At 48.1% G+C, this 22,422-nt stretch overlaps 12 protein-coding genes across 12 annotated transcripts; 5 read left to right on the top strand and 7 right to left on the bottom strand.

Annotated features, from left to right (window-relative positions):
• Positions 1-170: 170 nt before the first annotated feature.
• Positions 171-1,684, bottom strand: N7469_010305 (glycoside hydrolase family 16 protein; the record flags this gene model as incomplete). Its single annotated transcript, XM_056649210.1, has 4 exons — positions 171-470; positions 547-926; positions 982-1,542; positions 1,591-1,684. The coding sequence occupies 4 exons, from the start codon at positions 1,682-1,684 to the stop codon at positions 171-173; spliced, it is 1,335 nt and encodes a 444-aa protein (XP_056496341.1).
• A 1,207-nt stretch (positions 1,685-2,891) lies between these two features.
• Positions 2,892-3,535, top strand: N7469_010304 (Aminoglycoside phosphotransferase; the record flags this gene model as incomplete). Its single annotated transcript, XM_056649209.1, is given in 4 exon segments — positions 2,892-3,000; positions 3,078-3,229; positions 3,245-3,448; positions 3,500-3,535. The coding sequence occupies 4 exon segments, from the start codon at positions 2,892-2,894 to the stop codon at positions 3,533-3,535; spliced, it is 501 nt and encodes a 166-aa protein (XP_056496340.1).
• Positions 3,536-4,236: 701 nt separating this feature from the next.
• N7469_010303 (uncharacterized protein) lies at positions 4,237-5,515 on the bottom strand (the record flags this gene model as incomplete). Its single annotated transcript, XM_056649208.1, is given in 7 exon segments — positions 4,237-4,287; positions 4,325-4,512; positions 4,589-4,783; positions 4,893-4,995; positions 5,012-5,089; positions 5,129-5,344; positions 5,369-5,515. 7 exon segments carry the CDS (start codon positions 5,513-5,515, stop codon positions 4,237-4,239), a joined length of 978 nt encoding a protein of 325 aa, XP_056496339.1.
• A 588-nt stretch (positions 5,516-6,103) lies between these two features.
• N7469_010302 (alpha/beta hydrolase) lies at positions 6,104-7,156 on the bottom strand (the record flags this gene model as incomplete). The annotated part of the gene is made up of 3 exons (XM_056649207.1): positions 6,104-6,585; positions 6,635-6,840; positions 7,083-7,156. The coding sequence occupies 3 exons, from the start codon at positions 7,154-7,156 to the stop codon at positions 6,104-6,106; spliced, it is 762 nt and encodes a 253-aa protein (XP_056496338.1).
• A 1,694-nt stretch (positions 7,157-8,850) lies between these two features.
• N7469_010301 (N amino acid transport system protein) lies at positions 8,851-9,714 on the top strand (the record flags this gene model as incomplete). Its single annotated transcript, XM_056649206.1, has 2 exons — positions 8,851-8,998; positions 9,335-9,714. The coding sequence occupies 2 exons, from the start codon at positions 8,851-8,853 to the stop codon at positions 9,712-9,714; spliced, it is 528 nt and encodes a 175-aa protein (XP_056496337.1).
• Positions 9,715-10,353: 639 nt separating this feature from the next.
• On the top strand, positions 10,354-11,357 carry N7469_010300 (uncharacterized protein; the record flags this gene model as incomplete). The annotated part of the gene is made up of 5 exons (XM_056649205.1): positions 10,354-10,608; positions 10,670-10,842; positions 10,897-11,006; positions 11,058-11,194; positions 11,259-11,357. The coding sequence occupies 5 exons, from the start codon at positions 10,354-10,356 to the stop codon at positions 11,355-11,357; spliced, it is 774 nt and encodes a 257-aa protein (XP_056496336.1).
• A 773-nt stretch (positions 11,358-12,130) lies between these two features.
• On the bottom strand, positions 12,131-12,847 carry N7469_010299 (uncharacterized protein; the record flags this gene model as incomplete). The annotated part of the gene is made up of 2 exons (XM_056649204.1): positions 12,131-12,508; positions 12,590-12,847. The coding sequence occupies 2 exons, from the start codon at positions 12,845-12,847 to the stop codon at positions 12,131-12,133; spliced, it is 636 nt and encodes a 211-aa protein (XP_056496335.1).
• Positions 12,848-13,271: 424 nt separating this feature from the next.
• N7469_010298 (uncharacterized protein) lies at positions 13,272-14,993 on the top strand (the record flags this gene model as incomplete). Its single annotated transcript, XM_056649203.1, has 1 exon — positions 13,272-14,993. One exon carries the CDS (start codon positions 13,272-13,274, stop codon positions 14,991-14,993), a length of 1,722 nt encoding a protein of 573 aa, XP_056496334.1.
• Positions 14,994-15,623: 630 nt separating this feature from the next.
• On the bottom strand, positions 15,624-17,319 carry N7469_010297 (uncharacterized protein; the record flags this gene model as incomplete). Its single annotated transcript, XM_056649202.1, has 6 exons — positions 15,624-16,268; positions 16,345-16,710; positions 16,762-16,823; positions 16,895-17,046; positions 17,112-17,208; positions 17,277-17,319. The coding sequence occupies 6 exons, from the start codon at positions 17,317-17,319 to the stop codon at positions 15,624-15,626; spliced, it is 1,365 nt and encodes a 454-aa protein (XP_056496333.1).
• Positions 17,320-18,043: 724 nt separating this feature from the next.
• N7469_010296 (amidase signature domain-containing protein) lies at positions 18,044-19,905 on the top strand (the record flags this gene model as incomplete). The annotated part of the gene is made up of 6 exons (XM_056649201.1): positions 18,044-18,246; positions 18,299-18,320; positions 18,378-18,642; positions 18,704-18,897; positions 18,949-19,308; positions 19,357-19,905. 6 exons carry the CDS (start codon positions 18,044-18,046, stop codon positions 19,903-19,905), a joined length of 1,593 nt encoding a protein of 530 aa, XP_056496332.1.
• A 428-nt stretch (positions 19,906-20,333) lies between these two features.
• On the bottom strand, positions 20,334-21,113 carry N7469_010295 (uncharacterized protein; the record flags this gene model as incomplete). Its single annotated transcript, XM_056649200.1, has 1 exon — positions 20,334-21,113. One exon carries the CDS (start codon positions 21,111-21,113, stop codon positions 20,334-20,336), a length of 780 nt encoding a protein of 259 aa, XP_056496331.1.
• Positions 21,114-21,123: 10 nt separating this feature from the next.
• N7469_010294 (uncharacterized protein) lies at positions 21,124-22,220 on the bottom strand (the record flags this gene model as incomplete). Its single annotated transcript, XM_056649199.1, has 2 exons — positions 21,124-21,923; positions 21,992-22,220. 2 exons carry the CDS (start codon positions 22,218-22,220, stop codon positions 21,124-21,126), a joined length of 1,029 nt encoding a protein of 342 aa, XP_056496330.1.
• Positions 22,221-22,422: the final 202 nt, after the last annotated feature.

Here is a 22,422-nt window from a genome sequence, read left to right as displayed (position 1 = left end):
CTATGAACATAAAAATAAAACATCAACAAGAAAGTTTCCAATAGCCATAAACGCCATTATGCAGTGACCGTGGTAGGTCGAAGGTCGGTAAAAAGTCATCAACACCATGTATCTTGCATCGAATCGTGATAATAATACAGATGATAATACTTATCATCATAGAAGTAGGTTCAGAGCAACAGGACGGTACCACCGAAAAGTACACTTCCGACAATTGCGCAGAAAATACTCCAATTTGTCGGCACCTGGTATTGACTGTTTGCAGTGTTGACCGAAGGAGCGGCATTAGGATTCTTCGTTGTTGTCGTGGCAGTAGCCTCTTCAGTTTCAGCGGTTCGAGTCCCGTTCTTCTTCGTCGTGGTAGTTTTGCTAGTGTGTCGACTACTCTGCGTCGTTGAGCTCTTAAGCCCAGAAGGGGAAAAGACAGCCGGCGAAGAAACCGAGTGCACTGACGTAGAGAGGAAGGTAGACTGCGATGAAGAAATTCCGGTCTTAGTGATCGAGTCCAGGGGGGGTACTTGTTGGTGCAGGGGAGTGCTCACTGACGGATCCCCCGCTGGGCGGCTGGATATGGTTGGAACGAGATTCCCATTTGCTTGTGTGGGCCCCTGTAGAGGATGGCTCGCCTGTTGCAACCCAGGGCCAGACGTTAGGGGTAACCCAGCTTGAGGTTTCTTTATGAGTCCCGCTCCAAGGAACGGGAATGCTCTCAACAGTCGCCGTAATCGCAGGCGCAGATTCGGTGGATGTGGGCTCATCAGCACTGTTACCATTCACTTTGCCACCATCTGCCGAGATAGATGTCCAGTCTCCAGTCTTGTCTCCGTAGCTGTAGGAGTTTCCAGTGGAGTAGTCGGTGACTGTCATGGACTTTAAATACATGTTATAAGGCCCGCTGCTATAGTCGGTCTCACCACCAGCCCAATCTATCGTTCAATTTAGCATGGATCCCATAATACATTTACAGAGCCTTTAGCTTACCGATAGTTCCTTGTGCGTTGTTGGAGTCACCACCGGCCCAAACTCCCACCTTGACCATCATGGGAGTCTGTGGGTATTGATTCGCGTCGGCAGTATCAGGAGTAAGAACACGAACGGTCTTGCCATCAATGGCCCAGATAATCTGAGTGCTTGACCAGTCAATTGAGTAAGTGTGAAAACTATCCTGTCCTCCGGGGTTGTCGTGAAAGGCGCCACGGTTGTAGCTGCTGGTATCGCCCTTGCCGAAGTAATTGGTCTGAACCTGAGAGCTTTTGCCACCAAGCCACTCCCAATCAATTTCGTCCAAGTCATCGGATTGCAGGACAGCACTGCTCACGATACCAGTTCCAGGTGCAGCCTTGATTGAAAATTCAACACGCCCGAACATGATGTACCAGTTGGACTGAATAAGCGGCCCATCGCCTTGCTTGGCGACGGTGAAAGTCGCACCATTGGTGTCATCGTATGTAACACTGCCGGAAGCTGTGAATTCCGAAGAAGACCCGGACGAGAAATCGAATTTCTGGTCTGCTTTTCCAAGCGCAGGGTCCGCAGGGCAAGCTACCTTTTGTCAGTAACAACATCGAAGTCAGGAATTTCATGACTTACTTTTCTGAAGTGGATTACAGTTGGTATAAGTCTGCGCAGAAACCAAGGCGGATGAAGAAAGCAGCGCAAGAGCCGCACCAAGAGTGAGCTTCATGGTGGGCAAAACCATACGATGAGTAGTAATGGATATCAGACGAATGAAAATGTGAGAGTAAGAGAGAAGCAAAGTAATGGAAAGAAGGGGAAGAAGAAGAGAAAGAAGACAAGAAAAAAAGGAGAAAAAGAAGATGGCCAAGAAATGACAACACTGCAACGAGGCAGGTGCGATCTTGTCTCTTGTAAGGGAAAGTGCTATCCAGCCTCCTCTGTTTCGCAGCTTCCTAATCTGCAGATCCGTCAATCATAAGAGATATAATTGGTCGACCGCGTGATTGAAGTGGGGTCCCGCGCCACGTTGTGTGGGGTCGATCTATACAGACTACTATGTACGGACTATGTTGTTGATGGAAAAGGTCGGGAAAGCTAGATAGAAAAAAGCAATCTCGATTAGTTACTGTAACATTAGTCCATTTCTGGATTGAATTCAAGAGTAGGTGTTCTTCAAATTGGATCCCCGGGTTGGCATAAGGTCCAAAGGAAATCGGTGGCAGGGTACGTCAGGCAGAAGTGGATACTTCCCAGCCTCTCCAATTCTTGGCCATGAACGCCATTGTTTCGACCCAATGCCGACAGATCAAATCAGATTATCTAAAGAAAGAAATCCGTTCAAAATACCTACTTCGTAGTGGGTAGGTGTACTGGCATGTGTCAGATCCATTCCCACTTTCGATGTCATGCACCAGTCATTTCGTGGGAATTGGAAGGGCAGACGTTACATCTCCCAGACTAAGGACGGATCCCTAAAGTATGCGATGGCGAGGAGTATCCCCATAGAGCTGTCTTTGTTTGTTCCAGTATCAAAAACATGGGTACATGCTAAGGCACCTGCATCGAGTCTACTAGTTTGGCCAATTTGAGCCGCCTCCAGGACAATTACTCTATCTTAGATCATCTGGAGAACACAACTAGCATTACCCAACATTATTCTATTACGGGGCACAAACAAAAGAGATACATCGAGTATAGTACATTAGGTATGCATGCAATACTGATGCAAAATAACAAGAACTATCTCGTGACTCACCATAGCGGATATTCAGAATATATATGGAGATTTGAGGAGAATACTTCCTTTTTACGCTGCGACATTAGGGTATATTTGGCACGGTAATAAAATATGTTCAGTTCGATGTGGATGCATTTTGCAAAACTGCCGCAACGGCCGGGGGGGATACAAGTCAGATCATTGCTATTGAAAAAAAATGGAAGGTGGCTTTAGCAAATCTTCTTCCGTGCTGAAAGTAGATAGAACGGAAGTGATAGCAAAAATTCCGTGTCGTATTGGTGGGCCACCTTCGCTGACAACAGCCGGTGAAATAGGGTTCTAGAATATGGTATCTGCACTTCTATCAATGAATGTTTCGCGTGGCTAATATGACACTAGTCAGGAGACACACAAGCATTCCCGTCCCTCGAGTTCTTTCCTGGTCATCAGATGGGTCAGATACTGTTGGCACCGAGTATCGAGTATATAATCATGGAAAAAGCTTCTGGTGTTCCTTTATTTCCAAATAAATCAACAATGGGGCAGAATGACCGAGTTTGAAAACTGTAGCTGATCAAGAACCTGACTAAATTCGAGACTCAACTATCAGCTATACAATTCCCTGTTTACGGAGGGTTATACCTTCGGACAGATATAAGAGGGTTTACTCGGCCCCTTGGCAATGATATTCATCTTTCGAAGTCATTCCAGATTGGGCTTTCTTGCAATAGTGCATTCGATCTTGATATGCTCGGGAGTTCAACCGAGGGCCTTGTACGTCACCTCCGCTATATAATATTATATATACTACATTTTTCCTTAGAGAATCTACTTTCAAGCTTCGTGTCATCTATTGCATAGCGAGAATTGTTTCAAATATCAAGTGAAAGCCAACAAAACCACTTGAGCTTCTACAAAGCCACCGTCGATCAACAAACACAACTCTTGGAAAGCCACGGGAATATAATCTTACCACAGCCAAAATCAAAAGTACATAAAGCAAAAAAGACATATAGAGAAAATAGAAGAGTTACATGATGCGAATTTCGGACGATCTACGGTTCCATTTCCGACCCGATATTTCGCCCTAGCCAAATTTGATCGGAGTTTCGTGCCAACGCATCTATGGATCGCTATCATGGATTTTGGCGGTTGTAACAAGGCTCTATAAAATGCCCAGCCATACTGTTTGCAGAGACAGGAGACCTCTCCACCTGTTGCCCCCATCATCTCTTTCTGACCCTCCGTAGTCTCCATAGCTTCTCCATCATTCATCACCATGATTTCAATCCTCCACCTGCCGCCATTTCTATCATTCACGTCTAGAAATTATTTTAAGAGCGAGTACTAGACCTAGTCTATAAAATTCATTGATTGATTGAAGGTGTTCAGATCGGTTGAGCAATCTCGAGTATCCAAGTATCCTAGTCATGGTGTGTTATGGCATCATATTTCCATATTTCTGACATTGCACCAACACGTAGCCAAGGAAGAAATAGCTGAACTATGAGGATGCCTGGTTCTCAAAAACCCTAGTCGTACTTTGCCACTCCTTCAGGTCGTCAAATTCCGATATCCTTCACAGCGACCTCGTTATAGCGAACACCCTGCGGCTTCAATGATTCGATAAGGGAGCACATACGTACAAACTCTTCGTCGGTTAATTATATGCTCCTTGAATCCCAGTTTTCTTCTAAACGTTTGGGTTTCGTCGATCCTGGTATCAAGATCATCCCCTGAGCTGCCACCCATGCAAGTGCAATTTGTGGCAATGTACACTTCTTGCGCTTGGTGATATGCTTGTACCCATCGACTATCCTTTTGTTGGCGTAAAAGTTCTCACCTTGGAACTTGGGAGCTGAAAGCATAGTCAGCAGACCCGCCTTGGTAATGGTAGAACAGCTATGTATATACTTTGCCGTCTGAATTCGTCGAGTTCAAAATCATCGGGTGTTTCGTAACGAAAATCGTCCACCGACCATCCATGACCGAGGGGACCGTAAGCTACGTATGCAATGTCGAGTTCGCGAGCAGTAGAGACAAGGCCATCAGACTCGTGAATGGTTTCAAAGGCAGAATACTCTGCTTGTACGACGTCGATTCTCGCGGCTGCGACAATTGATAGAACAGTCAATCATCTCGTTCATCTTGCAGCTAATTTGGACGGATTGAAGTCAAAACCCAACTGAATTCGCTTTCCGAAGTGTCGTAGCCGAACCCTCCGACAAGCCAATGTACTTCGTTTTGCCTTCTGTACGGAGCGAATGGAGCTCAGAGATAGATTCCTCGAGGGTTGTTTCTGGTCTCCAACCAGTCTTCGTCTATGTGGCGATCAACCTGGCCGATAGACTCATTCGCATCGATACGGTGCAAACAATATAAACCAGGCGTAAAGCCAAGCCTATCGATTGTTCCCTTTATATAATTTCAAATATGCGAGGCTGAGTTCGTAACTTCGCCATCCTCGAATACGGCAATACCGCATTTGGATGCAACTAGCAGCTTTGGTAAACAAGATACGCTACGCGAGCAAGTTATCACGTAAAGGCACGTATCAAAAATTTTGTCACGGCAATTGTGCTTCCTAATAAAATCTCCCACGATCTTCTCATTTAAGCCGGCACTGTAGGAAACCTGGACTGATCCTGAAAGCCAGCGAGAATGTAGCATCTAACAATTGAAGGCTAGACTCACGGCCGTATCCCAGAACGTACAATCCAATTCTACAGGCTCTGCCTCCTCATAGCTAAGATTATTACCGAGCGCAAAGCTGATGCCCATCGCACCAAAGCCGGGCACAGGCACCTCTACGCCATTTGCGAAGCGCAGTGACTTGACCATAGCTGCTAGGAGGTATGGATTTCAAGAAGGGTAGTTGTATTGGGTATTTCATTTAAGTTGGCTCAGCGAAACATGGAATGTATCTGTTGCCAGATCCTTGTTTCTGTCACTTGCACCTTTATGAAATTAGTTCGTCGATCTTCTTTCCAAACAACGACAGGGTACGCAATTAAGCGATGTGTTCCGGATAGTGATCAAGTGCTGCGGAGCTGGTAGTTCCTCGGGGTTACCGGGGAATGTACGGGGACATCCGGCTGTCCCGCCGTCGCGCTGGGCAGCACCTCGTTATGGCTAATAGATCTCTTGGGATCACTAGTAGCTCTCTTTTGAATTTCGCATTATCTTGTCCTAACATGGAGTATGGTATGTTCAATCAATCAGTGTCATGACTATGTACAAAGGCTTTGAGATAAGGATCTGAAGGCAAGTGTCCAAGAGATTAGAATGGCTACTGGGATTTGTAATCAATATATTTGAAGCTGAGTCTAGACTGGATGTATCGATGTGAGGCGTCTGGATCTCGATGGGCCATCGCACCGTCTACTTATAAAATGCCAAAGCTTCGGAAAGGTGTAAAGTTCGAGGTGGTCATGCCCCGAGGAGAAGAGCTCCACGCAATCTCAAGGCGGCTAGTTCCATTACTGCTCGGGGGGTAGGTGAGTTTCGGAGGGCTTTCAAAAGAACGAAAGCGTGCATTTGCCCTTCGGCCTTGATTACTGCTGCATCAACCCCAGCTTTCTGGAGCCTCTGGCCAAATTCTATCCCCTCATCAAGAAGCGGGTCGACGGCTGAAAGAAAGATAGTTGTTGGTGGGAATTTGGACAAGATTTTGTCCGAGAGGAAGGACAGGGGTGAAGCTAGTGCTGTTTCTCTGTCTTTCCTCTCGGGTAGAAAGGCATCGATCATCCAATCCATCGTATCCGCCAGCAGAAACGGTCCGTCTTTGAATGTCTCGTAGGATTCTGACTTCTTGTGCACATCTGTGACGGGGTAGAATAGAACCATATGAGTAATTTCAGCCCGTAAACCCCGTTCCAAAGACATTTGCACCATAGCGATAGCCATATGTCCTAAGGTTGGTAAGTCGCTGTTAGAAGAAGGCAGAGGCTAACGACTTACCTCCCGCGCTGTCTCCAGCAAGGGCAATTGACTGGACAAGTAGATTATGATCGCCTCCATGGCGAACCATGTAGTCGAGAACTTCATAAACTTGCTCGAACTGAAAGGGGAACTGCTTGTCAGGCGCGGGCGTGTAGTATGGGAACACTATCACAGTCCCGGTTCGTCGAGCTAAATCCTCTAGTAGCGGTGTAAAGGAGGTGGGGCTTGATATGGTCAATCTTGTTTCTTCATCTGATGGAAGAGAGGTGCTTTACCTTCCCAATATCCAACCACCACCGTGAAGATAGAAAATCATGGGAAGCCGCTGTCTGGCTAGAGATCTGGATTTCACCATCGCCACACTTGTTGGACCATATACCCCAGAACTTCAAAGATTTCCGTCAAAATATCGGGTGCTGGGTCATGCTTTTGCAGCACTTCCAGAGCCTCGCGACCCTTCACGTACCCTAACTGGTGAGGAGCAGGCTCGTTAGCGATTGCGGCAGCAAATGACGCGTTCTGTGGGTCGAGGTAATGCATCATGGCCAGGTATTTTGGCAGACGATGAGAGACTGTCCGAGGTGCTATTGTAACGAAGAGAATAGGACGTAAAGGCTTTTAGGGCCCGACAGTCTCTATCGAGAGATTTATGGAGAACGTATCGCTCTCTCGGCTCGAACGCGGCATTGTGGGAACCATCCGATATGCAGGACGTCGCCCCGTAATACTAGAGCTAGTCACTGAAAGGGTTCAAACAAGACCTGTCAAACCGAAATCCACGGCTTAGCTGCCGGAGTTTCCCCGTTACCTTGCTTCCAAGGCTACGGAGGACTTTCCCCGCATTCTGCGACGGTGCCAAGCTTTCGAACTATCGAGCCCTGGCCCACTCCGAGCACGGACGTCCGCGTAGTATGTCAAAGTATATTTGATGCGACATAAAGGTGTTTTATTCATTGCGAAGACCTCGAAACTATGATCTATGGCGATCCAGGTAGTGACAGCCTTGTGGAAGTATTGAAGCGTACATGAGGGCGCTGCTTGATCACGCACGATCGAGGCGTTGAGGATCTCATCAATGAGCCAGTCGGCCTCTAGAACAATTTGTAGATGGACAGACACCTTCGTCAGCTGGGAATCAAAAATACACGAAGATTGGGGCTACGCTAGCATGAAATAGAGCTCTCGACCGGTGCAAGCGATATCGGTCTAACTTTTTATGTGTGGCACAACAAGTCGCCGAAGGTCGACCATTAAAAGGGCCTTAACAGTTGGCCCTGTCCGCATTGATAGGTGAAATGAGGAAATCGATAAAGACAAGGTGAAAGAGGAGTTTGGAGGTTGTGTTATCTCCATATCTCATTTCAGCACCTCTGTCAGCTCTACGTTAACCGGGCCAAAATGGAGGAGGGAAGGATTAGATTAAACCAAACGACTAGCATGTAGTCGATGAACAAAACTAAATTATGAGACTAGAGAAACAAGATTGGCGAGATCAATTGATTGGTAGGAGGCTTGCAAACGAAAATTCTGATTACCACGTCGCTGTAATATCCCCTTCTTGAAAGTCAATCAAAGTCCACCGCAAGAACGACCTCTTTAATCACTTCTTGTTTAACTCTCCTAAGTCAACCTCGTCCCACTTTTCATTAAGCTACTGTTCTTTGGGATATGATCTTGTAAAAGCGCTTCCTGACAACAATGTGGGAAATTATTCCATTTTTGATATGGGAGGGCCTCTCATAGGTTTTCTTCTCACCCCATCGGGGACCACAATAAGAACCTGGTTTAATAGGTCCATCAGACGCTCTCAATCCGAGCCCATAATGATTTACCTAGGGTTATCTGGAGATTTGGATGTAGACGAGATAAGGAGAAGGCAAGATCGAGTCAGATACGTGGACAGATAAAGGGCCCCAGCACCCTGAGCCTCCGGGGGTGCTTTGAAAGAGGATAAAGTATATTGATGAACAAACCGAGTCTACTGCCGGATATCCCGAATGCTTCCCGAAATGCCTGGACTGCTTCTCCTCGGGTTCACTTGATTTCCAACTTCTACGCTAAGGACTGACGCCGCACAGTATCCTTTTGACTCAATTGGATTGGATGGTCTTGTGAGACGACGCACACCAAGGACCGGGCTGGCTATATAAAGAGCTAATAACCCTATCTAGATTTTCGGGGCTTTGCGATAAACCTGGTCTTAAAATTTGAGTAAAGCGTTTTTGATTAGCCAAATGACGTCGACTCAGGCAATTTCTACTAACCAAGAGGAGATATCCTCCCACAAGACCGACAAGATCGCAGCCGGTGGGTCTCACGTCAACGAAAATCTCACCAAAGATACAGAGTATGGGGGTGTCGCGCGAAATTTCACAAATAGGCGTGGGAAAGGTTGATTTCAGGACTGCCAGTTGGCAGCGAGCCACTGTTGTGTTCCTGAAAATCAATTTCGCGATGAGCATCCTCGCCATTCCAGGTGCCTTGGTCGCACTTCGTTCGATCGGAGGATCATTGTCTATTGTCGGATTTACTGCATTGAACACATGCAGGCAAAGTCCGTTCTGACTTTACTCACTATGAACATGACATGCTGACTGGTTATCTGACGTGTGGATTCCGGTACGATCCTGGGCGATTTCCGCAACAATCATCCTGAATGCCACAGTAAGGCATCCTCTGCACAGGATTGAAAGCCGTGAAAACTAATGTATTCTGTAGTGCTGGCAGATATGATGGGGTTTGTCTGGGGGTATATTGGCCGTGAACTTGTTGGAATCCAGATAGTCATCGCTCAGATCCTAATCTCCGCGAGTGGAACCGTCACGACAGCAATAGGATTCGACACATTGTCTGCTCATGGAACATGTACTGTGGTATTCACTCTCGTATCCACGACCCTCATCACGATATGCTCCTCTATTCGCACCTTCTCACGCCTCGGTTGGCTGATCTGGTTCGGCTTCCTGTCGTTTTTTGTCGCAGTCTTCATCTTCACTGTCGCTGTAACACAGCAAGACCGGCCCTCACTCGAAATGAACCATGTGCTCTGGGTAACCGAGCTGAGTGGCGATCCGTGCACACTCCTGTATCATGCGTGATGGACTACATGAAAAGATACGGGCAGATGAGCATTGTCTGAGCCAGGATTTGGTATAACATTTCCAATGCCGATACGTTCGTTTCTTGAAGAAGCATACAACGTGGTCTTTTCCGTTAAAGAATAGGAAGAGAAAAAAAAAGTCAATTTAATTAAAACACTTCAATCAGTTTGGCTAAGCTCGGGTTATCATCAAGGCCTGCTATAACCTGCTTTGATGCTGTATGTTGAGCAATAAAGAAAGTTAGATCGGCTATAGGCGCAATGTTGTGTACAGCCATTGTAGCACCGAACGGGCAGCGATCTGATCAGTCAGCTTTCTTTGAATCCTCGCAGGGTGTTACAAGCGATATGTAAAGACCCAGTAGCTTGTAAACGATGAAAGCTGTTATCATGGCTCAACCAGTTGCTACGGTGTTCACCCGGTACTCCGCGATATTTCCGCGCAAAGTGGAGATCTATGCTATGCATGCCATGTCGATTACCCCGAAGCATTTACCGAGTCTCCCGGTCGGCCATATGCAGTGGCTTGTGCCTTAAAAAATAAATCAGTCTTATCTTCTTTCGCTCCTAGACTTATGCATAAGGTACGTACATTGAGCACTTTCTCCCCTAACTGATATTGAAAACAACCGTTAAGATGGACAACATACTTGCAAAACCGGCCGATCTATGCTGTCTGAAAGGGACTTTTCACACTGGGGAGCCGACGGGGTCAATTACGCAGATTGAAGGTGTCGACACGTATGTCGCCAGACCTCATCCGGAGAAGTCTAACGGCAACGTCATTCTCTTTTTCCCGGATGCGTTCGGTCTACATATCAATAGCTTCCTGATGATGGACGCCTTTGCCGAGTGCGGCTATCTGACGCTTGGTGTTGATTATTTCCTCGGGGTATGAGCTTCTCAAGCCAATTCTAAGTAAAGTTTTTGAACTAGTAATTGAAGTGTGATAGGACCCGGTAACAAAGTACTCTGCGACGCCCTTGAATGACCCAAACTTTGATTTTGAAGCTTGGAAATCTCGACACCTCACGGCCACCGAAGAGGTTGCTGCGAAATGGGTAAAAGATGTAAAAGGGATATACGGCACAAGCGAGGACACCAAGTTTGCTTGCGTGGGATACTGGTAAGTGCCATACCCAGGTCAATCCAAATTCAATACTAAAGTATCTGCCATCAGTTGGGGGGCTCGATTCGTTACCCAGCAGTTGTCTAGCGGGGGGATCTGCAAAGCTGGAGGCATCGCTCACCCTTCTTTCCTAAAGGAAAGCGATGTCTCCAAAGTGAATGGTGAGTATACGGCGAATAGGCAGAATTTGGATCACCACTAATGAAATGCAGAGCCAATATTCCTTTCGGTGCCTGCTCAAGATAAGCTCTTTGAGCCAATTGAACGAAGCCGAACGGTCGAGATCCTGACAGAAGGTGGCAAACGGTTCAACATACAGATCTTTGCGAACGTAGGCCACGGTTTCGCCGTAAGTTTGTTCCAATCCCCTTATTTCCGTTGGAAGTCATCTGCTAATGCATGCATGCGTGAAGTCGCGAGCGCGTCTCACTGATCCCTATGAAAAATGGGCAAAAGAGCAGAGCTTCAAGGGGTTTGTTGACTGGTTTGACTTTTGGCTCGCGAAAATGTAAATATGCAGTTGATTTACTGGCTAGCGACAGGGTTTCATTTTAGTCGTAATCGCGAAAAGCCGGTAGTGTGGTACCTACCACTAGGTGGATCAGGGTTTAAGAATGACAATCATCAGTCTTTGTCGAAGATTCAATCAAGACTTGAGCTAGCAACCGGATATTGATTTATTCACATTAGCCGGAATTTACTTGGAGGTGAAGGCCATTATCCTTGGAATTGCAACAAAAACTTGAAAATGTTTATTAGCGCAGTTTTCGAACTACATACTGGAATAGTATTCCAAGCTCATGTGGGTTTCAGAAATTATAAAGGGAACTCTATCTTGTTGCAGCACTTGAAGCGTGATTCAAGACTGGGTAAACCACACATAGACAATTGTCCAAAAAAAATGAAGGGTTGACATTTGTTCTAGGTGGTAGCTAGACCAATTTTCAGAAGCTGTTATGATAATTGTGTACCCATAGAGGTTGTTTTGTTCTTCGCCGCTAAGAGTCCCACAAGTACGGCGTCTCTTTCCTCCACCAGACTGGACCAGTCAGTATCTCCCAGCGCCTTCTTGACACTATCTTGCAGCACCGATAGCCTTCCGTCACTCCAGTCAAATCTATGCTTCAATATGTCATCCTCCCAAGCCCGAATAGACGGACCCAGTCGTTCAACTCGCTGTGCGAAGCCATCCGGTCCACCTCCTCCGCCGAGCACATTAGTAGCAATTGGGCCAGTAAGGGCCCAGCGAAGTCCGGGCCCTTGGGTCACAGCCAAGTCGAGGTCGTTAGCCGAGATAACCCCCCCGACTAATCAGACTGTACGCTTCGTTGTTGATTGCCGCCTGAAGACGATTTGATACGAACCCCGGGACCTCGTGATGGAGCAGAATGGGCCTTTTCCCAATTGATCGGTAGAACTCCATTGCAGCGCAGACAGACTGTTCGCTAGTTCCAGGGTGAGGTACAACCTCGACCAAAGGGATCAAATGAGGCGGGTTGAACGGGTGGCCAATGAGTACACGGGTCGGGTCTACCTTGCAATGCTGGATGAATGCTGACGATGGCAGACCGGAGGAAGACGATGCTATCACAACACCCGGTCTGGTGTGTTGATCGAGTATTTCCAGGAGGTCTCTCTTGAATTCTTGGCGTTCTGGTCCGTTCTAAAAGAGCGGCCTTAGTTAGCAGCTTTAATTCCAAACAGCATGGACATATGTACATAATTCTGTACAATATAGGCGTACCTCTTGAACAAAGTCCACTTCAGCTAATCTAGGTACGATATCGCTGACAAACTCATAGTTGGAGGCAACCTGCTCGAAATCTCCACGGTCCTCGAAGAACGGCCTCGCCTGATCTAGGTATGTTTTAAAGGCATCTTTGGTGCCTTCAACAGGATCAGAGATGATTACCTTCAAGTCCCTGGAGAGGAACAAAGTGGCCCAGCCCATGCCAATCACGCCGCAACCGACAACAGCGACGGTACTTATCTCTTGTGGCATTTTGTTCGGCTTTCAGGCACAATCGCAAAGTTGGCGTTTGGTGATCGCATCAATTGCGCTCGGTATGCGGAAGCATATCAATCAGCACGCTTGTGAATAGAGATCCCGCCATCTCCGATGCTTCCAGGCACTTGATAGTCGAATATATCCGTCCGTGGCTGGCGATTGTTCGATTGGCATGCACCCCGGGGCAACTTCGGGTATGCGATCCCGGGGAAAACCAGGCTTATTTGGGTATCTATTGAATTGTTCCACAAACAGCCGAAGTCGGATCTGAACTCCTTTGCCTGTGCCGTGCCAGCAATAGAATCGGGATCGACATTTGGGTACATTAGAATCGACAGATGCGACCGTCTATTGCGGATTTTTCGACCGATTTGCCTCCAATCTCTAGTGATTCTGCTTTTGATATTCGATCCACACCATGACTGCTGACACACCAACACAAGACTCTCAAGATAGCTATGGCACAGGAACGGTTGTTGACTCGGAGTTTCTACCACTGCCGGCGGAATGCCGTAGGATCTTGCACATTCTCGCTGCGAAAACGCCTGGATTCACCCAAGACCGTGCTCTACTCGACGGGGTCGTCTTCCACGGTGATGACCTGCCATGTATCCCAGGACCCATCAAATCTCAAGCTATCACGGCAGTTCTACATGGAATGGCTGGCATTGTTGGTTTGGAGATTCTTCACCTCCGTGGTATCTCCACCAGTACCGCTACGTATGTCAACACCAACCACGCGGGATTATACCCAGCAACTGCAGCACTTGTAAATGTCGATGGACACAAGGGTCCGGATGTGATCAAGTTGCCCAGCGTTCCACAGTGGGATAAAGACCGCGCTTCCAATTCACCTCTTGTGTACCGCGCGACTGCTATATACGAGACGGCCGATGAAGGCGTCTGGTTCCAACTTCATGGCTCGCTTGATTCATGGAAAATGTTGGCCATCCTTGGCATTGGACGAGAGCTCGACGCCGAGATCCGCACCAACGACATGGCGTATCGGCTCATCCAGGACCGCGTCCGGACGTATCGTGCACGAGAAATAGAACAGCTCATGGTTTCGAAGGGCCTCGCGGGCTCCATCGTCTTTTCGCCCGAAGAGTGGCTTCAGACGGAGATGGGCAGATCTCTTTCACGACACCCGCTGATCAACTATCGGCGGCAGACACAGTGTCCCAGACTTGAGCCGTCATCTTTCCCCGAATTGGATGACAAGCGACCTTTGGCCGGCATCAAGGTTGTCGAACTGGTCCGCATCATAGCAGGTACAGCCGCCGGTGCTGCTCTTGCCTCAATGGGCGCTGAAGTTATCCGAGTCAACTCGTCGAGACTCAAGGACTACACTCCAGCACAAGCCTCCTCTTTGATGGCTGGCAAGACCACTGTTGATCTGGACTTAGATGATCCTGGCGACCAGAAGAAATTGATGGATCTCTTCGCACAAGCCGATATCATTTTGCAAGGTTATCGTCTGGGTTCCCTCGAGCGCCGCGGATTTGGATTGCAAGCTGCATTAGAAATAGCTAATATGCGGGGCAAAGGCATTGTCTATGTGGATGAGAACTGCTATGGACCAGATGGATACTACGCAGAGCGGCCAGGTTGGCAGCAAACCGCAGACGCGGCAGCTGGATCCTCATATGTCATGGGTCAGTCATTCAATTGCCCGCGCGGTCAAGGTGTGCTTCCCAGCCTGCCCATTTCGGATATGTCGACAGGCATTTTGACTGCTCTTACCATCATGTGCGCTATTCGAGACCGCGCCAAGTTCGGAGGTTCATACCATGGCCATGCCTCCCTTGCCGCATATAATATGGCCACACTGGATCCCGAAGTTGGTTTGTATCAACGACAAGTTGTCAAAGAGATCAACGACAAATACCAATTTCAACCATGGTCCAGCGATGCACATGTCGCCCCTTTGTACTATTCAATCTTGGATGCGTGGGACAAACACAGCAATCTTATCAAGGATGAGAAGTACTATGTGCACTTCTCGGATTCTGTCTTTGGCGATGACCTGCGAGTCCTGGCACCAGTTGTGCAATACGCTGAGGAGGAGCAATCCCCGAAGTGGAAAAGCCCTCCTGTGCCCTTCTGTCACCATCAATTCAGAGCTTTCTCGCAGCGATAACAAAGAAGGAATATCTTGAAAGAGAAGACTTGGCCGAAATCACTCTGATGATAGAAAGAAATACGGCTATTCTAGTCTCTTAGAGTTAGTGAACAATTTATTTTGCCTCTCATGCGATATGCATTGACTACAGATACAAGCAAGGCCTTGTTGCAGCTCCAACTGATTCACTATGCTCTACTATAGCAGTAGTACTGCGTCGACATATTCACAAGAGAGAACCAGCTCCCACTGGCAGCCCTGCAATACACAATAATCTAGATATAAACGGTATCATATGATCTTGGAGCATACCGAAAATATCGTGAATCAGGACAAGCTCCTTAATGCCACCGTAGTAACAATTCAACAAATACGTATGTACCTCTCACAGAAATAAATCTGCTGACCTGGCTATGGTTAAGCGTGGGAGATGAATGATGATGTATGAATCTATCTAGAGCTAGCTACTACTTAATTAAGAGGGACGCTCTGGATGACCAAGCCTCTCCGGCTCAGCAACATCTATAGGCGGGCGAAACCAGCCCAAGCGCGCTCATGAAATTGAGCCTTGGGGCCCCAATCGTAGGGAAAGGGAGATGAGAGTGACTTTACCATAAATTTTGCATTGAGCAGACAGTATCAAATAAGTCAAGGGCCAACTGTCGCCGCCGAACAATCTGTCTGTCGCCCCCCATCAGAACCGGCACTGATCTGTTTCCGCATCCTGCTAAGGACGTTCTCCACGTCATCATTCATATCATGAAACCACAGCCAGTTAAACCGCCCGTGCTGCAGTCGGGGGAGGATCTCTTCCATTTTGGCACGCGCTTCTTCGTGCTGGAAGAAGATCATACGGCCCACTTCGGCAGCCTGTTCAAGCTGTTTCTGGGCACGCGGACGCCGTACTGAGTCGTAGGCTGTCAGACCAGCATGAATTGCAGGCAGCTGATTTGCACCGCCCCCTGGATGGTTTGCAATTTCTGCTAGGATGCCCGACAATACCAAGGCATCTTCCAAGCCCTGTGCCGCTCCTGCTGCCTGGAAGGGCAGCGATGCGTGAGCGCTATCACCGACGAGGACCACGCGATCGCGAAAGTATGTCGACGTGTGAAGATGGTGGAAAAATCCCCACTTCACCGGCTTCGCATATTGGAGTAACTGTCGGAAACTATCGTCGATACTCGGGTCCTCGAAATCAGCCATCATGGCTTCATGAGTGATCCTCTCGGTCACGGCGTCCTTCAATTTCCACGCATTGCTGGAATCAGAGACGCAGAGGAGGAAGTTGAATTCCTGTTAAACGGAAGGACGGTTAGCACTTAATCCTCATGCTAAGAACCAGATCCAAGTATAAGACTCAAACACTCACGTCACCGCCGCTGATTCGGTAGGTTACGGCGCTACGCTTGCTTCCGAAGTAGAATTTGGCTACATCTGTCAGGTCGCCAAGGATCTCGTAGGCTGTGGACATTGGGATGACAGCTCGATAGCAGTAAGCGCCTGCATACACCGGCGCCACTTGATCGGGGTATAGATCCTTCAGCACATGCTCTCTGACCGTGCTCTTGATACCATCAGCGCCGGCAAGTATAGCGGCCTCAGCGTTTGTACCGTCGGAAAAGGTGAGAGTAACGCCAGCCGGCCGCTGTTCGACCTTCACCAGGCACTTATTGAACTTCACATTTTCAATCGGAATAAAGCTTGTCATGATGTCAAGTAGTGTTTTACGGTGCGCCTGGGCTTGATTAGCAGCGCCCTTACAATTTCCAGATAGGCGACTACTTACAGACTTACGAACGTAGTCAGGATGTCCCCATCCGGAATTGCCATGCCATGGCTGACCACGACCTGTATATAGATAATCAGCATAAGACATTCAATATCTCTCATTGACGCAAAAAGAATAAACCAGTGCATACCGAACCCTTCTTCGAGGAGCATTCCCTCAAAAAATATACTTTGGGCAGCTTCGCCCTTGTTTCCAACGCAAACCTTTTCATAGAGAGGTCGGAAACCAGGTTCAATGAGATCCATAGTGCGCATGCCGTTAGGCGCGAATCCAATGCCGGCGCTACACCAAATCAGTACGGCAATTGCGTTGTGAATATTCCACAATATGAGCAAATTGGAACTCACCCTACCACGGAATATTCCTTTGCTTCCTCGTACAGCGTGAAGGAAATGCCCTTTTTGTGGAGAGCCATCGCCAGTGCGAGACCGCCAATACCAGCACCTATAGACATGGAGCAGAAACGTTTACTAAATTGTCCCAACAAAATAACCACGATCCTGCGGACTTACCGACGATAGCAACGTGAAAATCATCATGGTTTGTCTTGGTCATATTGAATGTGCGACGATAAAGGTGACTTTCCGCTTCGTTAGCAGGAAAACTACAATCGCAAGGCGTTCCACAGGGACCCAATACTCTTCATCTATGTATACTCTAAACGATTGATCTGGCGTCCGTCGGCCTACGCACATTCGCCGCCGCGGGGCAAAATCGGCATCAGTATGGGCTTATTGTTGGTTCATGACTGATAGACGCCCGGTTTGGTAGGAGGAATTGTGGGGAAGGGCAACAGGGTCCGAAGTGACGGCCCCGCCCCCGGGTAGAGCTAGCAGAAGTGGAGTGTTTTGTCTAGAGCTTGGGGGGATTGATCCCGGGACTCTCCCCGAACGCCCGGTGATCCCTCGGGTCAGCCTTGTCTGAACTTGATGGTGTCCTCTCTAATGAGATTGGGCCGATCTTCACAACGAAATGTTTCCGAGAGTTCCGGGCTCCTACATCCCATTGGTTGCATAATACAATTCAAAACATACAACCTTATCTGCCACAACGGAATAGATCAGATGTGATCCGACAGTACCGCAGCCATGTGACTGCCCCAACCCTATCTCCACCAATCAAGATCAGGTTGCTTCAAGGATATGACGCCTCACCCGATTGAGAAATTATCAGGCCGAGCATTTTGAGATGGTCTCGTTGCTTGCAGCAGAGACTTTTCTTTCTTTTTTTTAAAGCTTGACTGACTGGGGACGTCGTCATTGACTTGGACCACCACACAATGACGGTAAACCGACCTTGGACAGTAGTTGTCGCAGCTAAACGAGCGATACGAGATGCGCAGCTTCGAAAATATGAAACAGCAGATGAGAGTCTAGGATCAGAATTATGTGGAACCGGAATGGTCGATGTCGAAGCACTAACGACTCTGCTGAGGTCTGGACAACTATCCGCCGAAGACGTGATCCGCGCCTTCATTCGGAGGTAAGTCTATATGAAAAGGCAGAAATTTGCACCACACTGATCGACAATATAGAGCCTGCGAGGCGCAAAGGAAGGTAATATAGCACAACAAGCATAAGTACAGAAAAGATTGTCTAACAGCTGGGACTCAGACGAATTGTCTGACAGAGATCTGCTTTGACGATGCGATCCAGCGAGCTAGGGCTCTTGACGATTTTCAGCAAACACATGGTCGGCTGATTGGTCCGTTACACGGTGTTCCTATATCACTGAAGGATCAATTCAATATCAAAGGACTAGACACGACCTTAGGATATGTGGGCAATGCATTTACTGCAGCAGAATCTGATGCGCCTCTGGTATCTACGTTAACAGAGCTCGGCGCGATCATAATCGCAAAAACAAATCTCCCTCAGAGTATCATGGTAAGCTGGCGCTTGCTACTCCGGGCCCTGTGTGATCATACTGACTAGACTAGTGGTGCGAAACAGAGAATCCCCTCTGGGGTTTGACCACGCATCCAGCCAACTCTATACTCACTCCTGGGGGGTCTTCCGGGGAGAGGCAGCGTTGCTGGCCCTCGGTGGCTCATTGATCGGCTGGGGCACTGACATTGGAGGCTCTATACGCATACCAAGCCACATAAATGGGCTATGGGGATTGAAACCTAGTGTAAGCATATCGACCACGCTTATACCAGACAGCGCTGACACTCATTCGAAGAGCGGACGCATGTCCTATAAAGGGATCATGGTCTCCCTAGACGGCCAGCAGCATGTACCTTCAGCTGTTGGGCCGATGGCGAGATCTTTAAGTTCTCTCACGTTGGTGACGAAGCTCGTGATTGAGACAGCGCCCCGGACTATAGACCCCCAATTGCCACCGATCCCTTGGAGAGACAATGTCTTCGACGACCTGTCCACAAGACAACTTGTAATTGGTACAATGTTGGATGATGGTGTGGTCAAGGTGCATCCGCCTGTCGAACGGGTATTCCGTGAGTATGTCGCAAGACTGAAGGCTGCCGGCCACGAAGTCGTAGAATGGGACTCGCGTTTGAACTTGGCGTGCATTGAAATCATGGTACGACCACCGATTCGGAACACAAAATAAACTCTATACCCCAGATAGGAACTGACAATTGGCTACCAGGACGAATATTATGCTGCAGATGGGGGCCAAGATATTAGGGATGCTGTTGCTGCAGGTGGCGAGCCAGTTATCCCGCAGGTCCAAGCATTTATCGATCGTGGCAAGCCAATCTCTGTCTATGAATACTGGCAACTAAACAAGAGAAAGGTTGCAAGTCAACAGGCCTATCATGACATGTGGACTAGCATACGCTCACCGTCGGGGAAGCCTGTAGATGTACTACTTGTTCCTACCATGCCACATACAGCTGTTCCTCATAAGTCATGCCGTTGGACGGGCTACACTAAGCTTTTCAATCTCCTGGACTATACGGCATTGACCTTTCCAGCAGGGAAAGCCTCCAAAGACCTAGATAACCCTTTTTTCTCCCGGGAGTATGTTCCGCGAAACAGTCAAGACGCCTGGAATTGGGCCCTCTACGACCCTTCATTGATGGAGGGTCACCATGTCGGACTGCAGATTGTTGGATGTCGATTCGAAGAAGAGAAGGTATTGGGAGCGGCGCAACAAATTCAGCAACTATTATAGACAGCCTTAACTTTAGAAAAAAAAAGTTTAAAAAAGAAGTTTTTCATGTCTTCATCCACTCCCATATTATAATTCTACATCTACTTAGCAGGAATCCTACCCTACCAGGCTCCGTCCGGTGCAGTACTTAGGCTTCTGAGAAGCATGAAACTTTTGGGCCAAATTGCATACAAACTTCCTGGGTCTTTTCCACTCCACTGGTGGAAACATTCCACTATTTTCATAACACGATCAATCTATAGATATCAAATCGATAGACTATTCGCACAGTAATTGGGCCATGGGAGGCGATTCTTGTTGCCATTGTAACAGTTACCTCGAAGTTTACAGAACACGAACACTCCAAATCTACTGGTTTGGGAGTGATTCGTATTACAGATCACTCCATAGCAGCACATCGCATTACCAAACTAACCCTCAATTGGGTTTCAACTAGCTGTAGTCCCCATTGCTGCCCCACGACGTTTCCCCAGATCAACACTTCGTCTTCTAATGCTTTCTATACCGCCGAAGACAGTAGTTATTAATCCCTTCTTATTAATCTTGCCCATGGCATTGCGCGGTAGTATATCAACGATTTCCATGTCCTGTGGAATCTTGTATGCGGTGATACGATTCTTCAAAGTATCTCTCAAACGTTGCAGACTCATCGGCTCGCCATCGTTTTGACTCCTTTCCGAGAGCACAATCACTGCGACAATTTTCTGGCCCCAGGTCTCAGATGGGAGACCGACTACCGCACATTCCTCGATCTGTGGAAGGGCCAATATTTCGCGTTCGATTTCAAGAGCGGAGACCTTTTCCCCGCCTGTCTTGATAATGTCTACGCTCCGACGACCCCCTATGAAGTATGCAGGCCCTTGCGCCCAGGATCCGGATTTCCCTAAGCCTGAGCCTGGAACATTGCGTCGTACGGCGATATCGCCGGTCTTAAACCATCCGTCGGTGGTAAACTCTTTCGTGGTGGCCTCATCGTTGCGCCAATACCCTTTGAATATGGTAGGTCCGCGGAGCTGTATTTCACCGCTACGTTCCTTGCCGGAATCTGGATCAATTTCTGCCCCATGGGGAATGACACTTTGTGCTCCAGTAACGCCGTCGATTTCCATGAGACGTACTTCCACTGATGGCAATGGCCAGCCCACTGAGCCGTCAACACGATCTACTTCTCCGAGGCCGCATGACAACGCCATTCCCACTTCAGTCATTCCGTAGCGCTCAAGTAGCAGATTTCCCCCCCGATAGTTTCGTCCAGCCATCGCGGATTGGTTTGGGCAAGGCAGCAGAGCCGGAAATGTTCAGTCGTAGATTTATCGGAGAGACTGCTTCCTTGCAAGCCTTTTGCATCTTGGGTGAGAAACTCTCCCATGTACGTAGTAGGCGGGACCAGATGGTAGGCACGGCGGTAAAGAACGTGATAGGAATTTTTATAACATCTTCGGTATCGTCTGCAATTTTCTCGAAGACGTCGCAACTCACACGTGCCTCTTTCAGGAACGGCGCCGCGAGCCTCGTCCATACGGAGTGTGCGTTGAAGGGGTGCATGAACTCGATGCTACTGCCCGCAAGAAGCGGTGTCAGGAGGGCGTTCACAGTGCCGTGAATGTGATGCAGCGGCAAGACGTGCAAGAGTCGATCGTTCGGGGAATATTGCCATGCTTCCAGCAGGCTGCTTGCTTGCGCGGTAAGATTGGCCAGTGACAGCACAACACCCTTGGGCCGTGCAGTGGTCCCTGAAGTGAAGAGCATCATGCCACCACAGCATTCCTCGGAGAATTCGCAGAGTGCGATATCCCTTTCATCGGTTGAGGCATTTCCCATTTCGTCGAGTTCGTAGAATATGGGCAGCTTTGTCAAGCCATCGCTAAGTACTTCGTTTGCCTTGGCTGAGAATCTCTTCGAAGAGATGAGGACGAAAGCTTCGCTTTCATCAATGATATATCTCAATTCGGGAAGAGCAAAAGAAGGTGCCAATGGCACAGCAATCGCATTTGATGCTAGGATAGCCATGAGGGTTACTGCAGGTTGCGTGTTTAGTCCTGGCGAGATTGACAAACATCTTTCGTAGGCGATATTGCATACATACCTACATAATCCAGGCCGTTCTCGATGATGAAAGCAATCCGCTCGCCGGAAATACTGTTGTCACTTTTTCCCGTCTTCAGCAATAGCAGCTCTTTAGCACGCGCAACGCAGCGCAGCAGCGAACTATAAGAGATGATCGCACCCGAATCATTCTCCACTATAGCAATTGAAGCTGGTTCATGCTTCTGGATAGCATCGATAAATGCCGATCTTTGGAGAGAGATTACCATGGCGAAGAAATCAAAGGAAAGATTCTAGTATCATTTGGACAATGTTCATACTCATGTTTTTTCAAGTCCTTTGTTTCCAAATCCTATCTTTTCAACTCGTGTTGCTCCAATGCATTTATTGCGACCCGGAGTTTGCTACTGACCTCGGGGAAAGAACGGGGAATAAACGAAGTGGAAACCTTCGCTTCGGGCCGATTGTTAT

The sequence above is a fragment of the Penicillium citrinum genome (assembly GCF_028827155.1).
Source record: "Penicillium citrinum strain IBT 23319 chromosome Unknown utg000009l:1.0-4274883.0:1.0-4276374.0, whole genome shotgun sequence".
In the NCBI taxonomy this organism is placed as follows: domain Eukaryota; kingdom Fungi; phylum Ascomycota; class Eurotiomycetes; order Eurotiales; family Aspergillaceae; genus Penicillium; species Penicillium citrinum.
The sequence above is the reverse complement of the archived record's forward strand: the minus strand, read 5'-3'. Positions and strand labels throughout refer to the sequence as shown.